The sequence below is a fragment of the Gymnoscopelus microlampas genome, assembly GCF_963454915.1.
Source record: "Gymnoscopelus microlampas genome assembly, chromosome: 9".
Lineage (NCBI taxonomy): Eukaryota > Metazoa > Chordata > Actinopteri > Myctophiformes > Myctophidae > Gymnoscopelus > Gymnoscopelus microlampas.
In genome coordinates, this window is record NC_139946.1 from 30,685,928 (window position 1) to 30,710,911 (window position 24,984).

The 24,984-nt window shown below is 42.1% G+C and overlaps 1 protein-coding gene across 1 annotated transcript in view; it reads right to left on the reverse strand.

Annotated features, from left to right (window-relative positions):
• Positions 1 to 1,782: 1,782 nt before the first annotated feature.
• Positions 1,783 to 24,984, reverse strand: part of LOC311052642 (1-phosphatidylinositol 4,5-bisphosphate phosphodiesterase gamma-1-like) — a 36,998-nt gene continuing 13,796 nt past the window's right edge. The window contains exons 5-32 of the mRNA XM_084067712.1: positions 23,660 to 23,744; positions 22,980 to 23,060; positions 22,514 to 22,548; positions 21,589 to 21,661; positions 20,884 to 20,979; positions 20,232 to 20,350; positions 19,979 to 20,064; positions 19,071 to 19,191; positions 18,430 to 18,598; positions 17,506 to 17,625; positions 16,896 to 17,003; positions 16,158 to 16,342; positions 14,919 to 15,119; positions 14,295 to 14,414; positions 13,108 to 13,291; positions 12,591 to 12,668; positions 12,092 to 12,195; positions 11,176 to 11,278; positions 11,006 to 11,072; positions 10,314 to 10,480; positions 9,837 to 9,933; positions 8,865 to 9,089; positions 7,973 to 8,118; positions 7,291 to 7,405; positions 6,490 to 6,651; positions 4,831 to 4,919; positions 3,663 to 3,847; positions 1,783 to 3,042 (exon numbers count right to left, since the gene is read on the reverse strand). Coding sequence (XP_083923838.1) covers positions 2,982 to 3,042; positions 3,663 to 3,847; positions 4,831 to 4,919; positions 6,490 to 6,651; positions 7,291 to 7,405; positions 7,973 to 8,118; positions 8,865 to 9,089; positions 9,837 to 9,933; positions 10,314 to 10,480; positions 11,006 to 11,072; positions 11,176 to 11,278; positions 12,092 to 12,195; positions 12,591 to 12,668; positions 13,108 to 13,291; positions 14,295 to 14,414; positions 14,919 to 15,119; positions 16,158 to 16,342; positions 16,896 to 17,003; positions 17,506 to 17,625; positions 18,430 to 18,598; positions 19,071 to 19,191; positions 19,979 to 20,064; positions 20,232 to 20,350; positions 20,884 to 20,979; positions 21,589 to 21,661; positions 22,514 to 22,548; positions 22,980 to 23,060; positions 23,660 to 23,744 — 3,382 coding nt within the window. The 3' untranslated portion in view covers positions 1,783 to 2,981. The remainder of the gene's footprint in view (positions 3,043 to 3,662; positions 3,848 to 4,830; positions 4,920 to 6,489; positions 6,652 to 7,290; positions 7,406 to 7,972; positions 8,119 to 8,864; positions 9,090 to 9,836; positions 9,934 to 10,313; positions 10,481 to 11,005; positions 11,073 to 11,175; positions 11,279 to 12,091; positions 12,196 to 12,590; positions 12,669 to 13,107; positions 13,292 to 14,294; positions 14,415 to 14,918; positions 15,120 to 16,157; positions 16,343 to 16,895; positions 17,004 to 17,505; positions 17,626 to 18,429; positions 18,599 to 19,070; positions 19,192 to 19,978; positions 20,065 to 20,231; positions 20,351 to 20,883; positions 20,980 to 21,588; positions 21,662 to 22,513; positions 22,549 to 22,979; positions 23,061 to 23,659; positions 23,745 to 24,984) is intronic.

Below are 24,984 nucleotides of genomic sequence, written 5' to 3' on the forward strand. Positions count from 1 at the left end.
AATTCGAATTGAATCTCAGATTATACTAAAATACCTTCACAGGCCTATGGGATTTTAGTATAATCTGAGCTTCAAATTGGAAGTGAATATTTGAAAAATTGAGCAATATATAATTTGGGGTCTGAAAGGAAAATCAGTAAAATAATTGTTTAAAAAGTGAATTGGAATAGAATGTGAGATTATACTAAGATCCCCTGACCGACATGCACGCTTGAGATTTTTTCTTTGAAATCATTTGTAGATTTGGAGATATTTAACTTTAAGCGCCCCATGCATTGTTAATGCGGCAATGGACATTTAAAGGCAGGCTTACAACTACATACTTACGCCTAGTAACCTCATTCATACTTTAAAATGTTCATCTTACTGTGGATATGTTTGCCTGAAAAGGAATCTTTGAAATGTTGCATAGTTTTAGAATTGTACTCCTTTAAAAGTTCAGAGATTTATAATGGAGGCGGATGGAAGGTTTTGGGACCTCAAAAAAACACTTTCACCTAGAAACTCCATTCACAGTTCAAAAAGTCCACCTTACTGTGGACATGCATCCTTGAGATGTTTTACTTTGAAATGATTTGTAGTTTTTGAAATATTTGACTTTAAGCGCCCAATGCATTGTCAATGGCAATGGACGTTTAAAGGGGGAAAAGTACAATCTTTGGCTTTTACCTTTATCTAATCTTTCATTGAAGACCACGCAAGTGAACAGACTGAGTAAGAACCACTGTGGTGCAGTGGTTTAGATACAGGGCTTGTAACCAGACATTTTTCCAACTTTTACCTGACTCTTACACCTTTATCTAATTACAGCCTCAAAATACATTGAGTCCTTCTATCAAGAGCTCAGTCCGTTGACTAGAAAATAAAAAACACATCTCCACCACTACTAGTCTTTATTTTGTGGTTTCCAATTTGTCTGTTTGCCACAACTCAGTGTTTATTATATTCATTAATTCCCTTTGTTTCTTCTTTTGCAGCAGTTTTACTCCACCTCTACAGCAGCATGTGTAGGCTACTTGCTGTAATCCATTTGGTCTCCTTCGTACGTGGCTCCATGGTCTACTTTACATGGTCTTACTTTCCTCCAGAAAAGTCACAGTGAGCTATTAACTGACTGTACATGTTTAATCATCTCCCAGCCGGTCAAACAAAACCAGACCAGGGTGAATTGTCAACTGTGTCATTACTAGTAACTAGCTCTGCTAGTTACTATCATTTTCTTTGTGCATTATTTACAAATTCTTGGTTTTAAAATGATATTGCAAACAGCTTTTACATGAAAGAGCTTTATTAATTGGAAACTTGCACATAATCTGTAATTGCAGAGCAGTAATACTGGACAGTTAGCATAGATACAGAGACAAACACAATTCATATCAAATACACGTGGGTGAGGTGGAGAGGACGACCTTTGCATAGAAATCTCAGCCCAGTGCCTTAGCTGTGTCGGGAGGAGAGGTTTGTGTCTTCCAGATACACTGACTAACAATGTTTCTACATAAAGTTACATTAGGATTGGATAGGTGCTGGATCAAACAACACCTTGTAGAGTTGAACAGAAAGGTCTGCACACCAAATAGCTCCCGTAGAAATCCTTCTGCGTTATCATTCGTTTACCATGTTCTTTCATCTATTATAACAGGATCTACGCTTGTGATAAATAAAATGTTATATACAACAACAAAATTAGACAAGAAATAGATGGCGAGAGGGTAGAAGCTACAAAAGGAAGGCAGAGAAAGAGGTGGGGGGAGCAGGAGATCAGAAAACAGTCTTACCATCTCCTACTGTCAGGTGATGGACACTGATCCTGGATCAGAGTCCAGTCATACTATCTCCTTCTGTCAGGCGACACACACTGATCATGGGTGTGTGCTATATGTGTGATGCACAACCGGCAGGTAGGAGTGCTTTGCTAGTATTTTTCTGTGATAGCCCTTGTTTGGTCAGGTGCCTGAGCCCCTTTTTTGTAGGTGACATCCGGGGAGCACAGCTTCCTCTATTGTTTATTTTTTATTTTTTACACTCTCTCCCTCTCATAATCGCCTTTCCCCTCTACTCCCCTTCTATGAAAGTAGTATATTAAGAGCCCTTTATTGTTTATTAATTTTTTATATTAAAATTTTTGTGCTCTGCCGGGCAGAACGTGAAGGCTCTGTGATGGGAACCCGACCGCCTCCGTGGAAGGGGGGCTGTATCAGAGTTCATCTGATCACCCAGAAAAGACTTGGTCTTGATTATGAGGAATAGACTTTAGTCTTCATTCTGCTCCTCTCCTTAAGAAACGAGGAAAATCCCTTTAAAACCCATTTCATGAGTAGTGGTTCTGTATTGTATTTTTTGTTGGCCAGTCCAAATGAGTGACTGACCCCCTCCAAAACTCCCTGTGGTCCACAGCATGGCCCACTATTCCAGTTGAGAGAACGCCTTGCGCGTTGAGACACTGAGCCTGGCCTAATAGCGTCAGCTAACTCTACCCCTTATGCTATGTTAACACACTGTAGCATACACAGCTTATACCCTACAGACAAAGCGCTATGTGTCTCATATTGACGTCGAAGGCACGGATATTTGCTTTTTTGCTACGTGTGCCCCCCTGTTCCCTTTTCCATCCAAATAGGTCTCAGTTCCATTTCATGTAACCTGAGTTTTCTTCTCCCTTATATCCTTTTTTTCTTTTTTCTTTTACTAAGTCCATGATTGTTTGTCTTTTATAGCGTTCTGAGGTTGTTGCTTTTTTTAGTCCATGAGATGCTTCTGTATGCTGTTTTTAATGTTACTCTGATGCTCTGCTGTTTTGCGCAGCATGGTGCTATAAAGTCTTAGCCAATATATTATTTTGTAGGAGTGTGTAGCATGATTATTCCAGTTATTCCAAAGCAGTACTGCGATGTACTGTTTCTCCATGTGCAGTGGCTGCACAGCCCTGGTGTGGTTGGAAATGTTGGGCACGGTTCGGAATGAAGGTCAGCAGCGAAAGCTCAGCTGCGCTTTGCTGCCACCTGCTGCCTCAGTCTCTCCCTCCTCTTCTTTTCCGTGAGCCTGAAAGGAGAGGATAACGTGCGTTGTTTTGTTATGAGCAGTGGTGGAAAAAGTACTCACATGTTTTACTTAAGTAAAAGTATCAATACTGCAATGTAGAAGTACTCTGTTACAAGCAAAAGTCCCGAATTCAAAATGTACTTGAGTAAAAGTACAAAAGTATTTGTATCAAAATGTACTTAAAGTACCAAAAGTAAAAGTACTAAAATGTTTGAAAATAGCAGATCTACAAGCTCACAACACGTCACGATGCGACGCGTTGTGAGCTTGTAGATCAGCTATTTTCAAATAGCCTAGGTATAAAATAGGGCTTAAGTGGTAAATGTATGTCTTATAATATAATAATTTATATCTGCAAAGTAACTAGTAATTAAAGTTTTCAAATAATTGTAGTGGAGTAAAAGTACAATATTTGCCACTGAGATGTAGTGGAGTAGAAGTAAAAGTACAAGTACTGAAAATTGGAAATACTCCAGTAAAGTAAAAAAGACCTCAAAATTGTACTTAAGTACAGTACTTGAGTAATTGTACTTAGTTACTTTACACCACTCATCCGTTGTCTCCGTTTGAACGTTCTGGCCTATATATATATAAACATGATGAAAACCCGGGCCCGGTACCTGCGGTTGCGAGCCTCAACCAGCTCGCTGAGCTGGTCCTGAGCAGCCCTAAGCTCCTCCAGACTCTGTTGGTAGCTGAGGTCGGCTGAGCCCGACCTCTCCAGGACGGACACCTGGCTCGACAGCTCGCTGGTCCGATCCCGCAGGCGCTGGATGGACGTGTACAGGTTCTCGTCATCCTCCTCCTAAAAATCGGACGTTACAATTTTGAACATGGATGGTTCTATATGGATGTTGTGCGCACAAGTGAATCACGCCAAGTTTGCTCATCTGATTTAGGACAAAAACAAAGCTTATGATGACGACTGCTTTGGCTATTCAAAAATAGCAGATCTACAAGTTCATAGCGCAGCACCGAGTGCCGCAATATGCTTGTAGATCTGCTATTTTTGAATAATTGTGAAAATGTCTACAAATCTTTAATATATATACTGTATCTTTATTTAGTAGTTCCAGGGATAGTTATAGTTATATAGTAGCTCCAGGGACCTCCAGAAGCAAATATTTGAGTTACAAATGTTCGCTTTAAAAATATATATATATATATTCAAAGATGTACACACATTTTCATGATTTTTCAAAAATAGCAGATATACAAGCCATAGAAGCAGTGTGCATATAGAAGTAGGAACCATGCACTCAGCACCTTCAAGTACCTCAAAGGGTGCTATTGATTAATGTACATACTTTGCGATTTCCTTATTTCTGTTGTTTGCGAACGCGGAAGGAGGCGCGGCGAAGCCGCGCCTCCGCCCAAGTGGAGCATACTATGAAACTCTGCTCTCATTGTGTCTCTGTCTGTCTGTCTGTGTGCAGTATGTGTGCACTGCACTGCCTGTGTGCAACCAACAGAGTGGCGCCAGAGTGCAGTCAAAACACACACACACACACACACACACACACACACACACACACACACACACACACACACACAGTCCGTAAATGCACAATATTTTCGAGCTGCGTTCGCTTCCAGCGTTCGCACGTCTTACTTGTGCTATTCTTTATTATTTCTTAGTTTTTGCTGCTACAATGTTGAAGAACCAAAATCAAAGAATTTCACGCTTGTGTACTCGTATACTGCATGAGATTTAACAATTCGAAAACAACTTGAATCTTGAACAAAGGAAAGGGACACAGGGAAGGTCTACATGGTGCATTGCAATACCTTAGCGTTGACGATCTCGATGTGGATAAGAAGAGATGCCAACTCCAGCTCCTCACTGTAGCTGTTCTTCAGCGGGACACTCCTGTAGCCTGACAGCAGGCAATGCAGAATAGACCACACGTTAGATTGTTTATTTGTCATTGCATATTAAAACAACAGGGGGTGTCCGGGGTGTTATGGGTCTCTCATAATGTTAGAGGCCAGTTTGTGACGAGACGGCTCGGGTTTCTCAGGTTTGGTTGTGGAAATAAAAGCCGACAATCCATTGAGCCGCTTTGAATCGAATGAAGTTGAACAAAAGTGTTAAATAGCTCTATATTCCGATAACAATTATTGCTATAGAGTGTTTGTTCAGTAACAGGGGTCTCCCCATCTCTCCAGCAAACCAGAAAATAAAATTTCAGGTCAGGATACCAATTCTGTCCAATCAGGAAAGAGAATTAATTAAGCAAGGGATAATGCATGGGGAGGTAGTCATTATTGAAATTTAAAGCCCGACAGGGCGATTAACCACCGAGGCGCAGCCGAGGTGGTTAATCGCCCTGAAGGGCTTTAAATTTCAATAATGACTACCTCCCCATGCATTATCCTGCTTATTACACGGCTACTTAATAAATACATAAATACATTTACCCAAACGTAACAACAAAACAAAGTATTTCCTTGCTTACGGCAATGAAAGTATTCCATAAGTATTGGGCTGGGCGGACAAGTTCGCCTCGCAAAAACAAATGACGAAATGGAAAAAAACTCGCCCCAAAACACACTCGCCCCCCATTCTATTTACTGCCGATTTGCCTGTAATACCGCCGGATTTGCCCCGGGGCGACTATGTTTTGGGGCGAGCGTTTTGGTATTCCCCCGTTGTTGCGCCACGATAAACAAGGAAGTGTAGTGGATCAAATAGAATGACTTTTCGGTTATTGCATCGTCTATTTCTCACTTCAAATGTTTTCAAAAACATTCTTGAGAGCAACGTTTAGTTGTAAATGACATTGGTTGTTTGTTTACATGGCTGTCATGTTGGATAAAGCATAAAATCAAGCAGCGCAGGTTGATATGAGCAGGTGTTCTGAGTCTCTGATTAGACAGCGGTCCGTTATTGAGCTCAGCGGTCATTATCCAGAAATAATGACCGATGACTGACCAATCAGAATCGAGCATTCAACCAAGCCGTGTAATAATACAGGATAAAGGATAAATAACTGAAATTAAAAGTTATGAAACATAACAACATGCAAAATGACAAAATATGAAATGGGACACTATAAGAAATAAAGCTGATAAATTATCTTTTTCTGTTTACTAAATAGCAGGACAGATCTTGTTACAGAACAATCACTCTATCTATAGCAATGATTACTATGGGAATAGAGAGATTTAACTTTGTAATAAAGAAAACTTGAATAAAGAAAACTTTCCTTTTTGTAGCATCGCGCGCATGCACCCCTATGGGTACGTGCGCGTGTGCGTGTGATGCTACAAAAAAAGTTTTGTTTATTACAAAGTTAAATCTCTCGCAGGCACACACGCGCACACACACACACATGCGCACACACACTCACACTCACACTCACACACACACACACACACACACACACACACACACACACACACACACACACACACACACACACACACATGTGCACACGCACACACCTGTTCGGAGGGAGCGCACAGGGTAGGTAGCCTGGGCCAGGAAGTTTGGGTCACTGAACATGTCCTCCTCGTAGACGGTGAAACGCAGGAAGGTGAAGGCTGGGTTGTGGATGTCAAACACAAACTGTTTCTGCAGCCACACAGGGTTCAGCCCGTTGTCCGCTGTATGGGGGAATGAACATGACAATGATTCTACAGGCTTTGGAATTCATTCATCATAAAGAGTTTAACCACTAAAGTAAGTCACTGTTTCTCAAATTAGGGTACAAGTACCCATAGGGGTACTTTGTGGTACTAAGACAGTTTCAAACGTTTATCTTTCTGATATTGGCTGTGAACAATTTATCCTATGTTCATATAAGTCAAATCTGGAAAGTGGACACTAACATACACACAATCATTTATACTGTATGCCATATATTTTCAATACGAAGAATTGACAATATAGTCACCTGCCAAAATAAAAACAAGTCATTAGCTCACTGTATAATGTTTTTGACCTGTGAGTGAGTTTGAATATCAAGGAGGTAAATGAAGAAGAAATAAAGATAAGTGGACCAAAAGCTACTAAGACAGAAATACTAGAAATTGTAGCACCCTGGGCCTAGGCTACTTCATCATACGATTAGTGAACACAGCCGATCTACAATCTCACAACACGATGCGTCGCAATGCATTGTTAGCATGTAGATCTGCTATTTTTACTATTTTGGAAGAAGGAAAATGAACATGATAATGACATGCCCATAATAGAGACGCCAGGTTGAAAGTGGTTAAGGAAACAGAGTCACTGTGTCTCACCTACGACATCGGTCTTACTCTTGCTGCAGTCATATTCAGCACCGCCGATCTCCACATCCACAAAAGGACAGACGATGCTGCGGCCGTTCTTGGGCAGATGGCGGGCTCCCAGCACCTGACACACAGAGCACAATGTGGTCAAATACATAATACGTAAGAACAAGAGGCAGAAAAGAACTAGGACAGAGATTCACAACCTGTGGGCCATATAGCACTGACGAAGGTCCTATGACCGAAACGTTTGCTACTTCTTTCTGCACCTTTCACTTTGAGGCACAGAGCACATTATGAGCATGTTAAAATAAAATAAAAAACTATTTATTTTCTCTATTTTTGAAAAATCGTGAACATTATTTTGTGCAAATCTTTGAATATTATTTGTAACTCAAATCTTTGCTTCTGGAGGTCCCTTGAACTAAATATTTTACGAGGCACTCGGTGCCGTAGATCAGCTATTTTTGAATAGCCAAAGAAATCTAAAATGACAGAGATGCGTTCCCGGATTGAATGGGTTAACTTAACACCGTGTTCAGTGGTCAGATGGGTGGTCACATGGGTGGGCCGCGACCGCTTTTCAAGATCTCCAGGTGGGCCCTGATTAAGAAAAGGCTGGGAGCCACTGAACTAAAGAGATGGAGAGAGAAGAAGAACACAGAGGCGTGTCCTGACTGGTGGATCTGACCTGTAGCTGGATGGTGATTGGCTCCACACGCAGGGAGTCCTTGTCGAACGGGTCGAAGGACTCGTCCCTCATGATGTCCGGCTGTGGCACGAAGCCACTGCCTCCACCCAGGACGAACAACGCCTGGTTCAGCTGCATGGGCTTATCTACACACACACACACACACACACACACACACACACACACACACGTTTGTATCACTATATCTGTGAGGACATCAACATTTTACGACAGCATCGGAAATAGCCCAAAATAGTAAAAATATTGCAGGGAAAAAATCATGGAAATAGTCGATCTACAAGCTCACAACGCTGTGAGCTTGTAGGTACTATACATTTACAAAAAAAATACAATTATTAAATTATGTCAGTCATTTCCTTGTATATTTAAGTTATATTTCATATCTGGCCTGCATCATTTTAGTTTAACCCATTAAGACCTGGAACTGTGTCATTTTTAGATTTGAGCTAAAAAGCTTTATTTTACACTTTGGCTATTCAAAAATAGCAGATATACAAGCTCATAGCGCGGCACCGAGTGCCGCGCTATGAGCTTGTACATCTGCTATTTTTGAAAAATCGTGAAAATGTGTGCAAACCTTTGAATATATATATTTCTAAAGCAAACATTTTTAACTCAAATCTTTGCTTCTGGGGGTCCCTGGAACTAAATATTTTGATGGGGGTCTGCGGCCAAATACATATAATTTTGGGGGTCCTTGACATGAAAAAGATTGAGCACCACTGATACAGAAACATACGTTTTTCAGAAAACTGTTGGGATTTAGGAGACATGTAGAATCGGCTTCAGGTCTCAATGGGTTAAATCGTTAATCGCGAATTATTTGTATGACAACTAATGGTCAAGTAAAATGTCTGACCGTGACACTGACCTGGGGTCTGGAAGTTGAGTGCGACCAGCTGGGATCCGCAGAGCCACATGGGCAGCGGGTCGTAGTTGGAGGAGTCCAGCCTCTGTCCTCGGGGGTAGACCCTGGACAGCTGGCGCCTGTTGTACTGCAGAAAGCGCTTCCCCCGGGCCCGCGTCGCAAACTTCTCCGCCTTGGTCTCCGGGAACGAGGACATGTCCCTGTAACAGGCCCTCTCCGTCCCTATCTCTGGGGAGGACAGCAGGGTGGCAGAGAGGACATCACATATACATGTTAACCCATTAAGACCAGCAAAGCATCTGTCATTTTAGATTTTAACCACTTTAACCATTATTTTATACTTTGACTATTCAAAAATAGCAGATATCTGCTATTTTTTTTTTATCATGAACATTTTTGCAAATCTTTGAACAAATATTTGTAACTCAAATCTTTGCTTCTGGTGGTCCCTGGAACTAAATATTTTGAGATGGGGGACGGCGGCCAAGTACATTTTACAGTACATTTTGGGGGTCCTTGGCATGAAAAGGTTTGAGAACCACTGATGTCTGATTATAGCAACATAAGTGTTTCAGAAAAATGTTAGGACTCATACTGTCCAACTACAACAGTATGAGAAAGCACTGACTGCTCTTCCTGGAACATTAGCGCGCAGAAATAGTAGCCACATGTTGCATCAGTAAATAATAAAACACGTTTGATGTCATTGGCAGGTGCATTTTGGAGCTGTACACAGCCTGCCATTGAGACAGAGCAAGAAGACAGAAATGGATCTTATAGTGAGCATTAGTGAGGAGAGAGAGAGAGAGAGAGAGAGAGAGAGAGAGAGAGAGAGAGAGAGGAGAAAGAGAGTGAGACATATACAACAAGAGAGAGGGAGACAGAGAGAGACAGAGGAGAAAGAGAGTGAGACATAAATAGGTATACAGAAAGAAAGTGAGAGGACGAGACACAGACAGGCAAAAGTGTCCTTACTCTCCTCGTTGAAGGGGACAGGTCTGCAGTAGACCACCAGCTCAGACAACTCCACCGCAATCTTCTTCCTTCTCTCCATCTGCTTCTCCTCCTGCATCTGTTACCATGGAGACCAGAACGCCTCAGTAAGGGCATGCACACACTGCACTCAAACCCTGGGGGAACCGCCCGCATACAGAGCTGAGCTTTGGAGGAGAAGCCCAGCGCTTCCAAAACGTAAAGCCAAAGTTCGACTTTTGAAATAAGCGCTACTGATGATGAATAAATAAGCACTTTTCTCATCTTAAATAATGAGTACTTTCTACTTTTGGAACTTTTTGATACCAATACTTTTGTACTTTTACTCAAGCACATTTTGAATTAAGGACTTTTACTTGTAACAGAGTATTTCTAGCAGTATTGATACTTTGACTTAAATAAAAAATGAGAGTACTTTTTCCACCACTGTGTGTGAGTGAGGTGAAGTGAAGTGCTCACCCGTGCGTCTGCGCTCTGAGCAGCCTCTCTGATCTTGGCCACCCAGCTGGTGAGCTCCTCCAGGGTGTCAGCTGCCACATCCAGAGACTGAACAGGGTGAGAGGACAGATTCTGGGAGTGGACGGTGAATACGTAGGGCTTGGAACTCTTCCCATCCTTCAACACCACTGGGGAGACGGATGGAAGGATGGAAAGACATGGAGATATGACAGAAACCCACTTCAGAAATGTATATTATTATTGTCATATATTATATGAAAAAAAAACATATTGTGCAAGTACTTCATCATTAGTCTATCACGTTGATCTGCTGTTTCTATGTAATACATTCATCGGTAAAATCTGTCAAAGCAGCAAGAACACTGACAACTTCAGACAACTCATCTCTCAGTACAGCATTTCTGACGCTGTGTAAACTCATTATTACTCAAGTTTGGTCCTCTGCGGAGTCATATGATTTATGACTCACAGCATGTTTGACTTCCATTATAAAATTTAAGTTAAATATTTTGAAAATGATAAAACCTATTTCTAAACATTAGTGTAGGTATTTGTGTGACGCTGATCGGTCCAGCGGTTTATGAGATTAGCTCAGGACAGGCAGGCAGACAAACAAACACATACACACACACAGACCCTCTCATAGTTGGCTAGGCTCTTGTAGAGTATTTGGAGTTGTTTTCCACACTCACCTACATGACATGAGGGTACGTCAATGAAGCCTTTGAGGAAGGTCCCCAGCGGGCTGTTCTCTGTGGCCTGAACCCAAACACAGGAGGAACATCCCATCAATGAATGACGATGAAGCATGTGCGTGCGTTTGTGCGTTCGTGTGTGCGTGCGTGTGTGGGTGATCACATACCACCACTTCATTTTCCGGCTCACTGGTGGGAGGGCAGGGTACCTCTTCCACATAGTTGGCCGGGAACCACAGCTGCTTCTTGCCTCCGTAATCACCTCGCCACCTAAGGATGAGGACAACATAGATATGATTGATAATGAACGACAAATGACACAGGGGGACTGTAGCTCTTGTTCCACTGTTGCATGTGTATAGATCATTTTCATAGGCATTATTCTATCGATTACTTTTTCGATTCACTGGATAGTCTTTAGATTTGAATTGTGTATTAACGAATCAACTAAATTGTTTAGTCTGATTAACCACTTACGCCCTGTTTTATACTTTGTCTGTATAACGATGGCGTACAACAATAGCAAAACCTACAAGCCTTAACAGCTCCTTGAAAATATTTTAAATCCCAGGATTTTTTTGTGTTTCTGTGCTTGTGAGGACATCTGGCCCCAACAAGAACAGAAAAATAAGACTGTGCACACACACCTGTGCACACCTTTGCATGTGTGCACACAAATACAGTACACACAGGGCTGGCAAATATATTGATATTATATTCATTTTGTATATGAGACTAGATATCATCTAGCCTGGAAACCAGACGACTGCTAGTGCAAAAAAAAAAGACCCTTTGCAGATTTGGTCTGGCCCCGCTCGGTTTGATTGGATTTCGCTGGCCCCTAAGTTGTGGGGCACCAGTATGCAAATATGGAGTTTATCACCAAAGGCATTTTTTCAGCCCCTTCGAAATGGAGGTTCGACACAGATATCTACACAGTGATATTAGTATGGCCATGCCAGGCTAGATATCTGCCATTTTGGATTTCGTAATATCATGAAAGGGCAAATGTGTGTTTCCTGGAATTGTATCACTTAAAACCAGCCTTATTTTATACAAAAATATGAACAAACACAGACTCACCAGCCACCCTCCTGTTTCTCCACGTTGAGGATGAGGGCCTGTTTGGGGAAACACAGCTCGTCTTCTCTCTGAGCGCGATAGTCATACAGTGCCTTGACTGTGCACTGAAACACAACGGGAGTGACAAGCATGAATTCTCTCTCTGTCTCATTCACAGTCCTGCACTGGGTTAACATTATGGCAGTATTTAAATACTGCCATAGTTACCCAGATACCCATAAAACAAGCAGGGTTGATGCGACCTGTGTCATCCGAAACCGACGTCCTGGACAGTGCACTGGACAGAGACATCACCTGAAGCTAACCACACATTATTTCAATATACATATACAACTATGCAAAAGGTACATACATTTTTCTATTTACTATATTATAGTAAATGAATAACAAACTTGCACATTCATTTCCCAGTACAGAGGAAAAACTCTATATCCCAATAAATCTTTTAAACCGTTGTCTCCAAACAGCAGATCTGGAGGGTTTGAACAGTTGGACTTACCCGTGCCGTGGGCATCTTGTTGGCCTCAACGTAGAAGTGAGGAGTGCGAACTTCATACAGAGCCCCGTAATCAAGCTCCTGTAAAATAAAGGACAAATACGTTTCAACCTGTTGTTATCTAGTGTTGTGGGAATTCTAGAACTACATGTTTTGTTCCCCCAGATAAATGATTATGGTATGTTTCATGTATTTCTTGTGATATCTTGACCGTGTCATGTCTGTTGTTTTATTGGATCTGTTGTGGTAAAACCACAGGCAAATGTCATGATGTGGACAAATAAACATCTATTCTATTCCACTGTATAATGTACATATGCATAAGAATGTCCGGGGACCACCAGGGGTAGAAATGGACCCTTATGGGTGTGTAACTGTAGAGAGTGTACAAATGGAACCACTGGATTTTACAGTGTAGATTGGGGGTCCCAGAGGGGGAAAATAACTGTATCAAATGGGGGTCCATGGGCTAATCATGCATTGAAATGAAAAAAGGTTGAGAAACATTGGTGTGACTGACGGTGGTGCCCATGCGGTCCAGGGTGTCCTCATTGATGGGGTAACGGAGTCTCATCTTGCGGTACAGAGGGTGTTTCTCGTAGTAGCTGACCAGGTCCACCAGGCTCTCAAACTCTGCCGAGCTGCCCAGCATGAAGAGACGACCCTCCTGCTGGATACGACAGTGCTTGATCTTACCCTCCGCCCTACGGATGGAGAGAGAGAGAGAGAGAGAGAGAGAGAGAGAGAGAGAGAGAGAGAGAGAGAGAGAGAGAGAGAGAGAGAGAATTCCACACCACCAAAAATACGATGTGGGTGACACATGAAAATGTGCAAAAATGTGCACTGGCAACACACGTGACAAGCGTGAATTCTGTTCTCTCAAAGACACACACAGTCCTGCACTGGGTTAACATTATGGCAGTATTTAACCCATTCAATCCGGGAACGCATCGCTGTCATTTTAGATTTCTTTGGCAATTAAAAATAGCAGATATACAAGCTCATAGCGCGGCCCAGAGTGCCGTGCTATGAGCTTGTAGATCTGCAATTCTTTTGAAAAATCGTGAAAATGTGTGCAAATCTTTGAATATATATATATATTTTTTAAGCGAAAATATTTTGTTCCAGGGACCTCCAAAAGCAAAGATTTGAGTTACAAGATTGTTCGCTTAAAAAATATATATTCAAAGATTTGCACAATTGTTCAAGATTTTTCAAAAATAGCAGCACATCTACAAGCACATAGCGCAACACTTGGTGCCACGCTATGAGCTTGTATATCTGCTATTTTTGAACAGCCAAAGTATAAAATAATGGTTGTAACTGTGTGGGTGACACGTGAAAATGTGAATTCACACGACCGGGATGGTTTGCCAGGCTACCTCAAACCTGTCTGCAGTGTGAATAGAATCTGAAAAAAATATAGAATTTTGCCAAACACACTAAAGTGATCTACTATATTTATTAGTATATATTTATTTTCCAATAAATTGTTCAAAGTTAATTGTTGTGTTTAAAATGTTTATTTATGTGTCTGTCTGTGTCTGTGTCTGTGCCTGTGTCTGTCTTTGTGTGTGTGTGTGTGTGTGTGTGTGTGTGTGTGTGTGTGTGTGTGTGTGTGTGTGTGTGTGTGTGTGTGTGTGTGTGTGTGTGTGTGTGTGTGTGTGTGTGTGTGTGTGTGTGTGTGTGTGTGTGTACGTGCTCCACCTGAAGGAGATAGCATAGGAGTTGAGCTCGGTGCGCTTTCGCACCAGGAAGGCTCCATCTCTGGGCACTCTCATCAGCATGTGTTCAGCCTGAACGCGGGACAGGCTGGAATGGAACCATCTAGAATACAGGCAAAACTAGTTACATAAACATCCATTTTGTCTCAGTTAATAATATCTCATTCATTCATTCATTGACTCAATTCCCTCCCACTTTCACGCAAAGACAACTCATACTAGAGCCCGGCTGATTTGTTTGGGAAGATTTTACTTTTTGGAGATTCCTAAACCACCAATTACTGATGTTTATATTATACCGTAGATCAAAAAATACAAAATATTATAAGAAAATAAGTAAATAATCACAAATAAGTCTTTGGCAGATACTTCGATTTTTAACAAATTCTGCTATATTTGAACATTTGGGAATTTTTACCCAAAATAGGGATGCCAGGTTGAAGGTTTTTCTCCATATTAATAATAATTGTTACCGATGTCGTCAAACAAGTCAAATGTCCGATACATCAGGCTCTAACTCATACACAACATGGTAATAAAGCAACTTCACACACATTTCTTTCCTATGCTATCGCTCTCCCAACACACACTCTTCTTCACGTCTCACTCTCTGCTCTCGTGTGCGTTGGGCTGCGGCACGGGGCTGCCCAGCCTCATCTCGAACTCGTTGCAGCGGAGCGGCGTGTCCCTGTAGTGGCAGATGAGGCGGTACAGGCTGTCGAACACCAGGTTGTCCGTCAGGTAGAAGCGCGTGAAGCCCGACTCCTGGCGGGAATGGATCCGGCAGTGTTGGACACGTCCGGAGCGCCTGGAAAGTTTTTGTTGTTGTTTACAGGAGGTTGAGAATAACAGGCAGAGACGGGTGCGGTGTGGAGTTCATATATGAATTGGTATGGATGTTGGTCTCATGGCTACAAGTGCTCAGATACAAGAATGCTCGCCCCAAAACACTCTTGCCCCAGATCAAATCCGATGACCTCGGAACAGTCGCCACCAGGTATTCCTAAACGTAATCTCAGTAAAAAACTATGCCTAAACCTAACCTTATTCCTAACCTTAACCTCAGTAAAACAATTACAAGAATACAGGACCTTTTTTTTTCCTTTACGTCTGTCTTTTTTGAAAAACCTAATAAAAATATTATAAACAAGAATACAGGACCACTGGGGGCGAGCAGTCAGCAAAAAAAAAAGGGGCGAGTGTGTTTTGGGACGAGCGTTCCGGTTACCCTCTGCTCTACCTCTGCTCTCTGGTCTCATTATTCATCCCTACTTTCCTTCTATTCTATTCTATTAATTCCTCTTCTCTACACTTTTTTATTTAATCTCTATTTTGCTTTCAACGCTTCCTTTCAAGGTTCATGACTTATTGTAACATGTTCATCGGTGAAATGGTAGCAAGCAGTGGAAATTCTTGCATGGTTATTCTTTCCATTCTACACTGCCAAAAAATGACCCACAGAGAGCGGTCAGATGTTCTCAGTTGTGGTCCTGTAGACCCAGACTGCTGCTGCTGTGTACATACGGTACAGTGGTTCTCAAAGTGGGGTCCAATTGGAAAGGAGAGGAAAAGTCATATATATATGCACAGTATTTATATATTTTTTTCATTCAAATTCAATTCATAAATTCATAATTCATAATTCCAGTTTCAACCTGACATTATTATAAAAATGTCACCCACATTTTCACAACTTAAAAACAATATAGGCTATTTTCTGGGGGTTTATGCCTTTTGCAATGCAGTCCAGGTGCATGGCTCCCTGTAGGACCAGAATTGACATTCACTGGTGAAAGGCATCAAAGCAGCTACATGAGACGAAGTCAACAAACAAAGCGCGACCCACCAGAATGATAGGGTGTAGTCTCCCACGAAGGTCTCGCTCTCCCGGACGAGGAAGGTGCCGTCTTTGGCCCCTCCCTCACAGTACTCCTGCAGAAGTTTCTCGGCCACCTGGCGGCCATCGCGGCCGCCTCCCAGCTTCCCGTGGAACCAGCGCTCTGCACAGTGTTGCTCATTGTTGTTACACTCCTGGGGCAAAGAGAACAAGAGTCAAGTTCAGGTTTGAGAAAAGTCCACTTGCTTAAAAATGAAAACACCAAGAAAATGTATGTAGAGCTGCAAGAGATATAAAGCAAATAAATCAAGTGTGATAAAACGTTTTTTTTCGTTCTCCCTTTTTTTAAATGTAGTTGTTTTTCCCCCACGTGCAGTTGTACATCTGCTATTTTTTAATAGCCAACGCTATCTAAAATGGTCCGGATGCTTTCCCGGTTTTAATGGGTTAAAGTAGTAGTTCAACGAAAGAATTACCTATCAATTCCACACCCCATGAAGCCTTGAATTCATGGAATTATAGTTTTTCGCATTCCAAAGACAAAAATTTGATTACCGGCAGAAAGATGCTAATGTGTCCGGTAGGAGACACAAAGTAGAGCAATGAGACAAAAAAAAAATCCATGAATTCAAGGCTTCATGGGGTGTGTAATTGATAGAAAATAAGTCGTTTTTTTGGGTGAACTACTTTACTAGTTTCATAATAGTCCTCTCATCATTAGCATTCTCATCATCATCATCTCTCTACCTCTTTTCCTTCATCCTCCTCCTCTTCCTCAGCTGTCTGGTAGTGTGAAGTTTCCTCTGAGTAGTAAATCTTATTACGGGTCAACACAAAGTAGTGGGGAGTCCATGTCTGAAACACAAACGTGTTAACGTCACCTTCAAGGCTGTGTAAAATGCCCTGTGCATTGAGCCTCTTCCACCCTCTAGTGTTCACACAGAGAAAGGCAACGAGCGTTCAAAATTCAAAGAAGCTATGAGCTTAGAGCTCAAAGTCTCACAGACAGCACCTATCCCAGACACAGCGGTGGTGAGATTACCTATGGCAAATACAGAAGATGAGGTGGAAATAGATTCATTGCTAGATGGTGTATTTATATGGATATTACTTAGTCTTGTTTGCATGCAAAGTTATGTACTGCTGGTAATGCAATAAAGAAGTATGCAGTACCTAAGCTAGTAGTGTTATTGCTTCCCATGCTGGTGCGAGACACACACACACACACACACACACACACACACACACACACACACACACACACACACACACACACACACACACACACACACACACACACACACACACACACACACACACACACGCACACACGCACAAACCACCAATCCATGCTCACATGGTCTACGGGGTCTTCGAGGTACAGGATGCCATTCTTCTGGGAGTTGCTGATGTCATTCTCAGAGTAGCTGGCTGAGGCCACCTCTTCATACAGCGTCCCCTCCACCAGCTTCTTGTGCTGTGAGTGTGACACATTGACAATGAGGTTCAGAGAAGGCTACAGTCATTTAACCACTTAAAGCCCATATGGTTGACCGGAGTCCCTCGAGGCTCTATACTGCGGTTTGTTTTCTGTTATTGTGGGGAAGGCTTTCACAAGAACATAGCCGACTGACAAGCTCACAAGTCACAACGCGTTGCAACACAACCCGTTGTGAGCTTGTCGATCTGCACATTTTTGCTGGGGTTTAAGTGGTTAAGCTTTACGTGTGCTGTAGGCGCAGGCATGTTTTTTAAGTTTTAACATCAACCAATTTCAACAGATAAATTGGTCTTTCTAGATGTGTGAATGTCAATATTATGACCATCAGCCTTGTTGTTTGACAAATTGTCTGTCAGTTTGTTAAAGGACGACGTCACCCATTTTCAACCTATCTGCATATAATTTGTACTCACTAATGCTCATATCTAGACAAAAATCTACTTGATCTGTGTCAGGTTTCTTATTTTTTTTTCAAACAAGATTTTACATTCTTCATTTAGATTTTTTTTTACGCAAGAACAATGGCTTCCATTACAGAATGTTAACTTTACAGGAATAGAAAGCCTGCAGTTTCTATTAGCTTGGATTCCCCATCGATGATGTCACTGGTAGGCGGGTTTCTGAACTGTCCACAGCCCCCCAATGAGACACAGAGTGAGTAGACAGATATAACTTCTAATGAGCATTAGTGAGGACCAATTATATGAAGATAGATTGAAAATGGGTGAAGTCGTCCTTTAAGGGACAGCATGTGTGCGTGCGTGCGTGCGTGTGTCTGACCTTGATGAGGATCTTCCTGCGCAGCTGGTAGGGCGAGGGCAGCTCCTCGGCATTGGTGTCCACCGGCTTGGTCAGCAGCAGGTCCCCAAACACCTTCTTGAAGTGAGTAGCCATGTTCCTCTGTTGTACCACGCTACAGTGGTCCTCTATGGACAAGATCACAGGGTACCTACACACACACACACACACACACACACACACACACACACACACACACACACACACACACACACACACACACACACACACACACACACACACACACACACACACACACACACACACACACACACACACACACACACACACACACACACACAGTGGTACATGTTAGTGTGTTCTTTAAAAAGGTATTTGTAAATATTATTTTGGCTTCTATTTCCACATGTGTTAGTGAAACGGTCTAATGGCTATCATGGGATCATAGGAAAAATCTAATTGCAGTGTTGTTGATTACTTTTGATGGACTAATGGTCTTTTTCTTTTCAAAGTATTAAAAAGGTCTTAAAAGTCCTTAAATTTTCACTTCACTGTCATCTGAGGACCCCCTCAAAAATCGTGTGGGACCCCCCTGGGGTCCCGATCCACAGGTTGAGAACCACTGCCTTGCTCCAACAAAGTCTCCTCCTAAAGGTACTCACTCAGATGTGATGAAAGCATGTTCTTTGATCGTATACAGGACGTCCAGGAACTTGATCTTGGAGGTCAAGGTGTGGCCGTGGTAGATGATTGGGAGGTCGTCAGGCCCATCCCAGCAGTCCACTGAAAACCAGGGGACAAATGCCACAAATCATTATTCCTCCAATAGCTAAGACTCTTCTTTCTTTTCTCTTTAACCCAGCGGTTCTCAAACTTTCCCATGCCAAGGACCCGCAAATTGATACATATCAGCCCACGGACCCCCATTTGAAAAGATATGCCAGGGACCCCCAAAAGAGACAATTTCTAAGGCTATAGTGGTGATTCATTCTGAACCATTTTAATTTCAAGGAACCCAATTTGATATGCATTATTAGGCTACGGACATTTGTATCTCTGGGACCCCAATATACACTGTAAAAATCCATGTTAATCTAACTGAGACTCAATTGAGTCTCCTACTGACCAGTCACCCCATCGTCAAATTATTGGCTTAGAAATGCGACAAAAACGAAATAATCTCCATGAATTCAAGGCTTCATGGGGTGTGTAATTGATAGAAAATATATTATTTTGGGTGACCTACTCCTTTAAGGGTGGGAACACACCTTTGTGCTACTGGCTCTTCCATTCTCAAAGCCTCTCTAATCATTTTAAATCTAGTTGTAAACATCTTAACAGCATAATGCACTCTGGTTAAGACGTTCGCCTCTGGAGACACATATACACCTCTGCCTGCCTGCGATCAAATGCCAGAGCTTTGTTTCTGTGCCTCTCGTACAATGTCTGCCTCTCAGCTTTCCATCCGTCTGTTTAAGAAACAAACAAACAATAGCAAGGGGATCCGACTAGCGACTACCCAGCCAACTCTCTAGTTTTAAAGAAACAAAAACATTTGGGAGGCTCTCACGTTCAATGCAGCGGCAGCCCATCCTCAGACAGCGAGCGTAGGCTTCAAGAGACGACTCGCTGGAGAACTGGTCGCCTGTCAGATACCTAGGAGAGACAGAACACACAGGTGGAGCTTTAGTGCAAGAGATTTCACAAACGTTTCTATGTCAAGGTCTCCCAGTGTCAGAAGATAGAAAGGCAGAGGGAGAGACAAAAAGAGAGACAGAGAGAGAAGAGAGACGGGGAGGGGAGGGGAGGGGAGGGCGACGTACGTATTGTGCGAGGAGGAGATCCAGTATTGGGACAGGGGTCTCCTCATGTCGTCGGGGACAGCGGGAGAGGGCCGAGGCTCACACACAGCGTTCTCCTTGGAGAACAGGAAGGTCAGGAACTGGGAAGACACAACAGAATGGAGGAGGGAAAAAACAACGGATTACCTTGTCTGTTCATAGCAGGAGTGCAACTATCAATATTTTTTTCTGCGATTATTCTATCAATTACTTTTTTGATTAATCGAGATGCGCTTTTTCAAATAATTATATTTGTCTTAAAAATAGAAAATAGTCAATCTACAAGCTCGTCCTTTGAGCTTGTAGATTGGCAATTTTTTGGGGCCTGTAAATGGGTACTGTAATAAAAAAAAAGAAGAAAAAGAAAAAGAAATAAAACTATTGATTATTTTATTAAAATCTATTATTCTTTTTTTTAATAATCAGTCAAATCAATCAATTTGATTGGGCAATATCTAGCCTGGCATAGCCAGACTAATATCACTGCGTAGATATTAGTCTGGAATCTCTCTGTGGAACTTGCATTTCTGCATTTTCCAGGCTAGGTAATCTCAGTATGAGTTACTGTCTGTCTGTCTGTATGTGTCTGCATCTCTGTACATTACATTTGCATGTGTATGTGTGTGTGTTTCACCTCATCAAGTTGTAGCATGGGCTCCAGCTGGGCTCCACCCCTCAGGTATGCCATGAGGAAGTCCCTGACACGACCCAAGTCGGATGCCCACGACTCCTGTGAGAGACAGTGTTATAAATGCCTATACCACCTATTTACAGCAGTGTTGGGAAGTACATGTACTCAAGTACTGTACATAAGTACAATTTTGAGGTATTTCCAGTATTTACAATTTTCTATACTTTTACTTCTACTCCACTACATTTCAGAGGAAAATATTGTACTTTTACTCCACTACAATTATATAAAAACTTTAGCTACTAGTTACTTTGTAGATTTGGATTATTATTGCAAAACATACATTAACCACTATAGCCAGCCCTATATATATTCCGGCCATTTGAAAATAGCAGATCTACAAGCTCACAATGCGACGCGACGTGGCGATGCTTGTAGATCTGCTATTTTCAAAATGTTTTTTAATACATTTTGAAATTGTGAAATGGGGACATTCTGCACAATGAGCACTTTTACTTTTGGTACTTTAAGTATATTTTGATGCCAGTACTTTTTTACTTTTACTTGAATACGGGACTTCCACCTGTAACAGAGTATTTCTACACTGAAGTATTGATACTTTTACTTAAGTAGCACATGTGAGTACTTCATCCATCACTGGTTATCGGAGTTGAAGAGAGGCAAGCGTTTTCTTTTTTTTGTCTGTACCTTCTGGTCCATCTGTAGGAACTTCTGGAAGTCGTAGAGAGAGATCTGACAAAGCTCTGGCCTGTCCACATTCCTGCAAACACAATGATTTAGAGCACAGTGATGTCAGAGAGAGAGAGAGAGAGAGAGAGAGAGAGAGAGAGAGATGGAGAAAGGGAGGGAGGAAGAGAGACAAGAGAGAGCGAGAGTTGCCAAGCTGCCAGATGGCAGAAGAGAGAAAGGTGGAGTGGTAGAGAGGCAGAGAGAGGTGCAGCTGGAATGTGAGAAAAAGATAATGCGATAAATTAAAAGGAAAAGAAGAAAACATTGTTGTTGTTGTTTATCTCAAATTAGACCTTATATTTACTATTATATCAATTCAATGTAATATATTATGTAGCAGAGGTTAACAACCCATGTTCTTGTCCTGTACTACAGAGATGGTGTGTCAGTTTAACCCATTAAAACCGGGAAAGAATCTGAGTCATTTTAGATTTTAACCACTTTAACCACATTTTATAGTTTGGCTATTCAAAAATAGCAGATATACAAGCTCATAGTGCGTCACTTTGTGCAGCGCTATGAGCTTGTAGATCTGCTATTTTCTTTAAATCGCGCACATTTGTGCAAATCTTTGAATATATTTTATTTTTTAAGCAAAACATTTTCACTCAAATCTTTGCTTCTGGGGGGTCCCTAGAACAAAATATTTTCAGATGGGGTTCGATGGCCAAATACGTATCATTTTGGGGGTCCGCCTTGACATGAAAAGTTTGAGAACCACTGATATGGCAACGCAAGTTTTTCAGAAAACTGTTACGATTTAGAAGACATTTGTAGAATCGGCCTCAGGTCTCAACTGGGTTAAAGGAGAAAGTTGACGCACAGGGAGGACAAAAACAAGGGAGAGTGAAAGGAGCAGCAGGAGGCTGGAGGAGATGCTCACCTGAGGGGGAAGGAGAGTTCCAGCTGCTCGATAATCTGGAGGAGCAGACGGGAGGAGCAGACGGGAGGAGTCAGGCGCCAACAGGAGAGAGAGGGAACAGGGAGCAATGGTAAGGGTTGGGGTTAGGGTTAGTGGTTACCATGGGTGTCCAGGCCTTCTGCTCGGGCCGCTCTTCAACTCTGGAATACCCTCCCTGACCACCTGAGAGCACCGCAATCTGTTGATGCTTTTAAAAGAGGACTACTAAAGACCTACCTTTTTAACAGAGCGTTTCTTTTGTGCTACACTTATTTTCTCCTATGCGTTATCACCTTTTACATAATCTTTTTGTTTTGTTTTGTGATGTTTTATGCAAATGTTTTACCCTGTCCGTAGCACTTTGAGATTTGTTTCGAATGTAAAGTGCATTATACATATTTTTTTTATACGCGTGCACTTGCGTGTGTAAACACAAATTCTTACTCACACTCCTTTGTGCGTCGAACATCAGCGTTCTGTAAAGCTGTGCAAAGTTGGGGTATGACAGATCACTCCTGGGCTCCACTTCCTGCACAGACAGGAAGTACAAGTGGTAATATTAACGTTAATGAGAACTTTTTTTATCAGAATCAGGTTCAGTAATATGTATGGGGTTAAAAACATGCTTTGGCAAATGGTGCTGTTATAACTCGACAATAAACACTTGGACAATGGGACTGTTATTTTATCATAACTGATCATAGATCACCATCAACTACTAACACTTGTTGTCACCTACAAAGGAATCTCTATAACTGAACTTCAACAGTCAACAGTCTAGGTTTGTCTAAATTGGAGGTAATCAGGGTTTAGTAAAACTAGATTTAAAGTGTGTTATATCAGAATTAGCAAATATATTTTTTTCTTCCATTTGAATAGCTCATCCCTGTTGTTCCTGCACTTGCAACCAACTATAACAGGTCTTTAAACACTTAACCCTCTCGTCTTAGAGAAACGGACTTGAGTTACAACTGTACTTGGACCACATTTTTTTTGTTGCCAAAAATAGCCGATCTACAAGGTTGAAGATTGGCAATTTTGGGCAAACGTTCCCCCCCTATAATAGGGATGCTGGGATTCAAGTGGTTACCAGTTTGGATCTGATCTGATGTGTTGTTTTGCTCCCACCTGAAGTTTGTCTTTGAGAAAGCGCGTGTTGGGGACTCTATAGTTGACCTGAGGAAGAAGAGCTTTCACGTCCTTCACTGTGATGCTGGACAGGAGGAAAGAGAGAGAGACAGACAGACAGTGAGGGGAACACAGAGGAAAAAAAGACCATTGCTGCATCAAAAGTAATCAACAAACTAAACTACAAAAACTGGTCAAACATTGGCCAAATTGTCAAATAATATAGGAAAGAGGCAAAAAATGGGACAATAGCCGCTTTACAAGCTCACAACTCCCAGCTATTTTCACTGTATTTATCTGTGGAACCAAGTCAAACTAAATGTAATGCCTCAACTCCTACATTCCAAGCGCTTATCAGAGTGGGGGGTTCCCAGTTCAAATATGATTATTTTGGGGGGTCGTGGCCTGAAAAGGTTGTGAACCACTGAACTCGGACAGTGGTTCCCAATCCCCCCCACTCCACCCACCATCCCCGATTCTTAAATCTGACTTAAATCCCCCCCACAAACACACACACACACGCACACGCACACACACACACACACACACACACACACACACACACACACACACACACACACACACACACACACACACACAGCGACAATGATTGTCCCACTTAAGGCTTAGAAGTGGCTAGCATGGAAGCTGTTTTCATGTCTCCTCTTCACCAGGAGATGGCGCTGCGTGGCTAGAGGAAGTACCGTTTGGCTTCTACTGTTCCACAGTGAGCAGCAAGAGGAAAAAAAACGCCTTCTGTGAGGCTTTCATTGTTTGGGCTCAACAGGGATGGCTGGAGAGCAGGGGGGAGGGGGGGGCGTATCTCCTTTACTGAAGGTATAAAGCTGAGTACATTCTCCTCAGCCCCTCTCTGGACCAGCGGTTCTCAAACCTTTTAAAATCAAAGACCGGCAGGTTGGTTAATGCATTAGGCCAAGGACCCCCATAATTCTGAGCGTGTACAAATGATTTAATTTGTACAAATTGTTTGTACACTCTGAAGAGTGAAAGATTGATAAGAGTCCATTTGGTTCTTGACTATCAATCAGTCATTTAACTGGGGACCCCCTGGAACCCCCTCACGGATACCTGGGGGTCCCCAGACCCCACTTTGAGAACCACTGCTCTAGGCAGCTTTAGCCTTAATGTTTAAAATCAAAGTTTTAGGTAAAATATTATGTTGAACGACAGGATGAAATCCCGAAGGAGGCTCAATAAAGACGAGTGAAGAAGGCATTCTCCTTTGAAAACCCATGGATATAAATTAAAATGTTTGGACAGAGCGTGGTCTCTCTCTCTCTCACTGATATCTTTGCTTTCTTCCG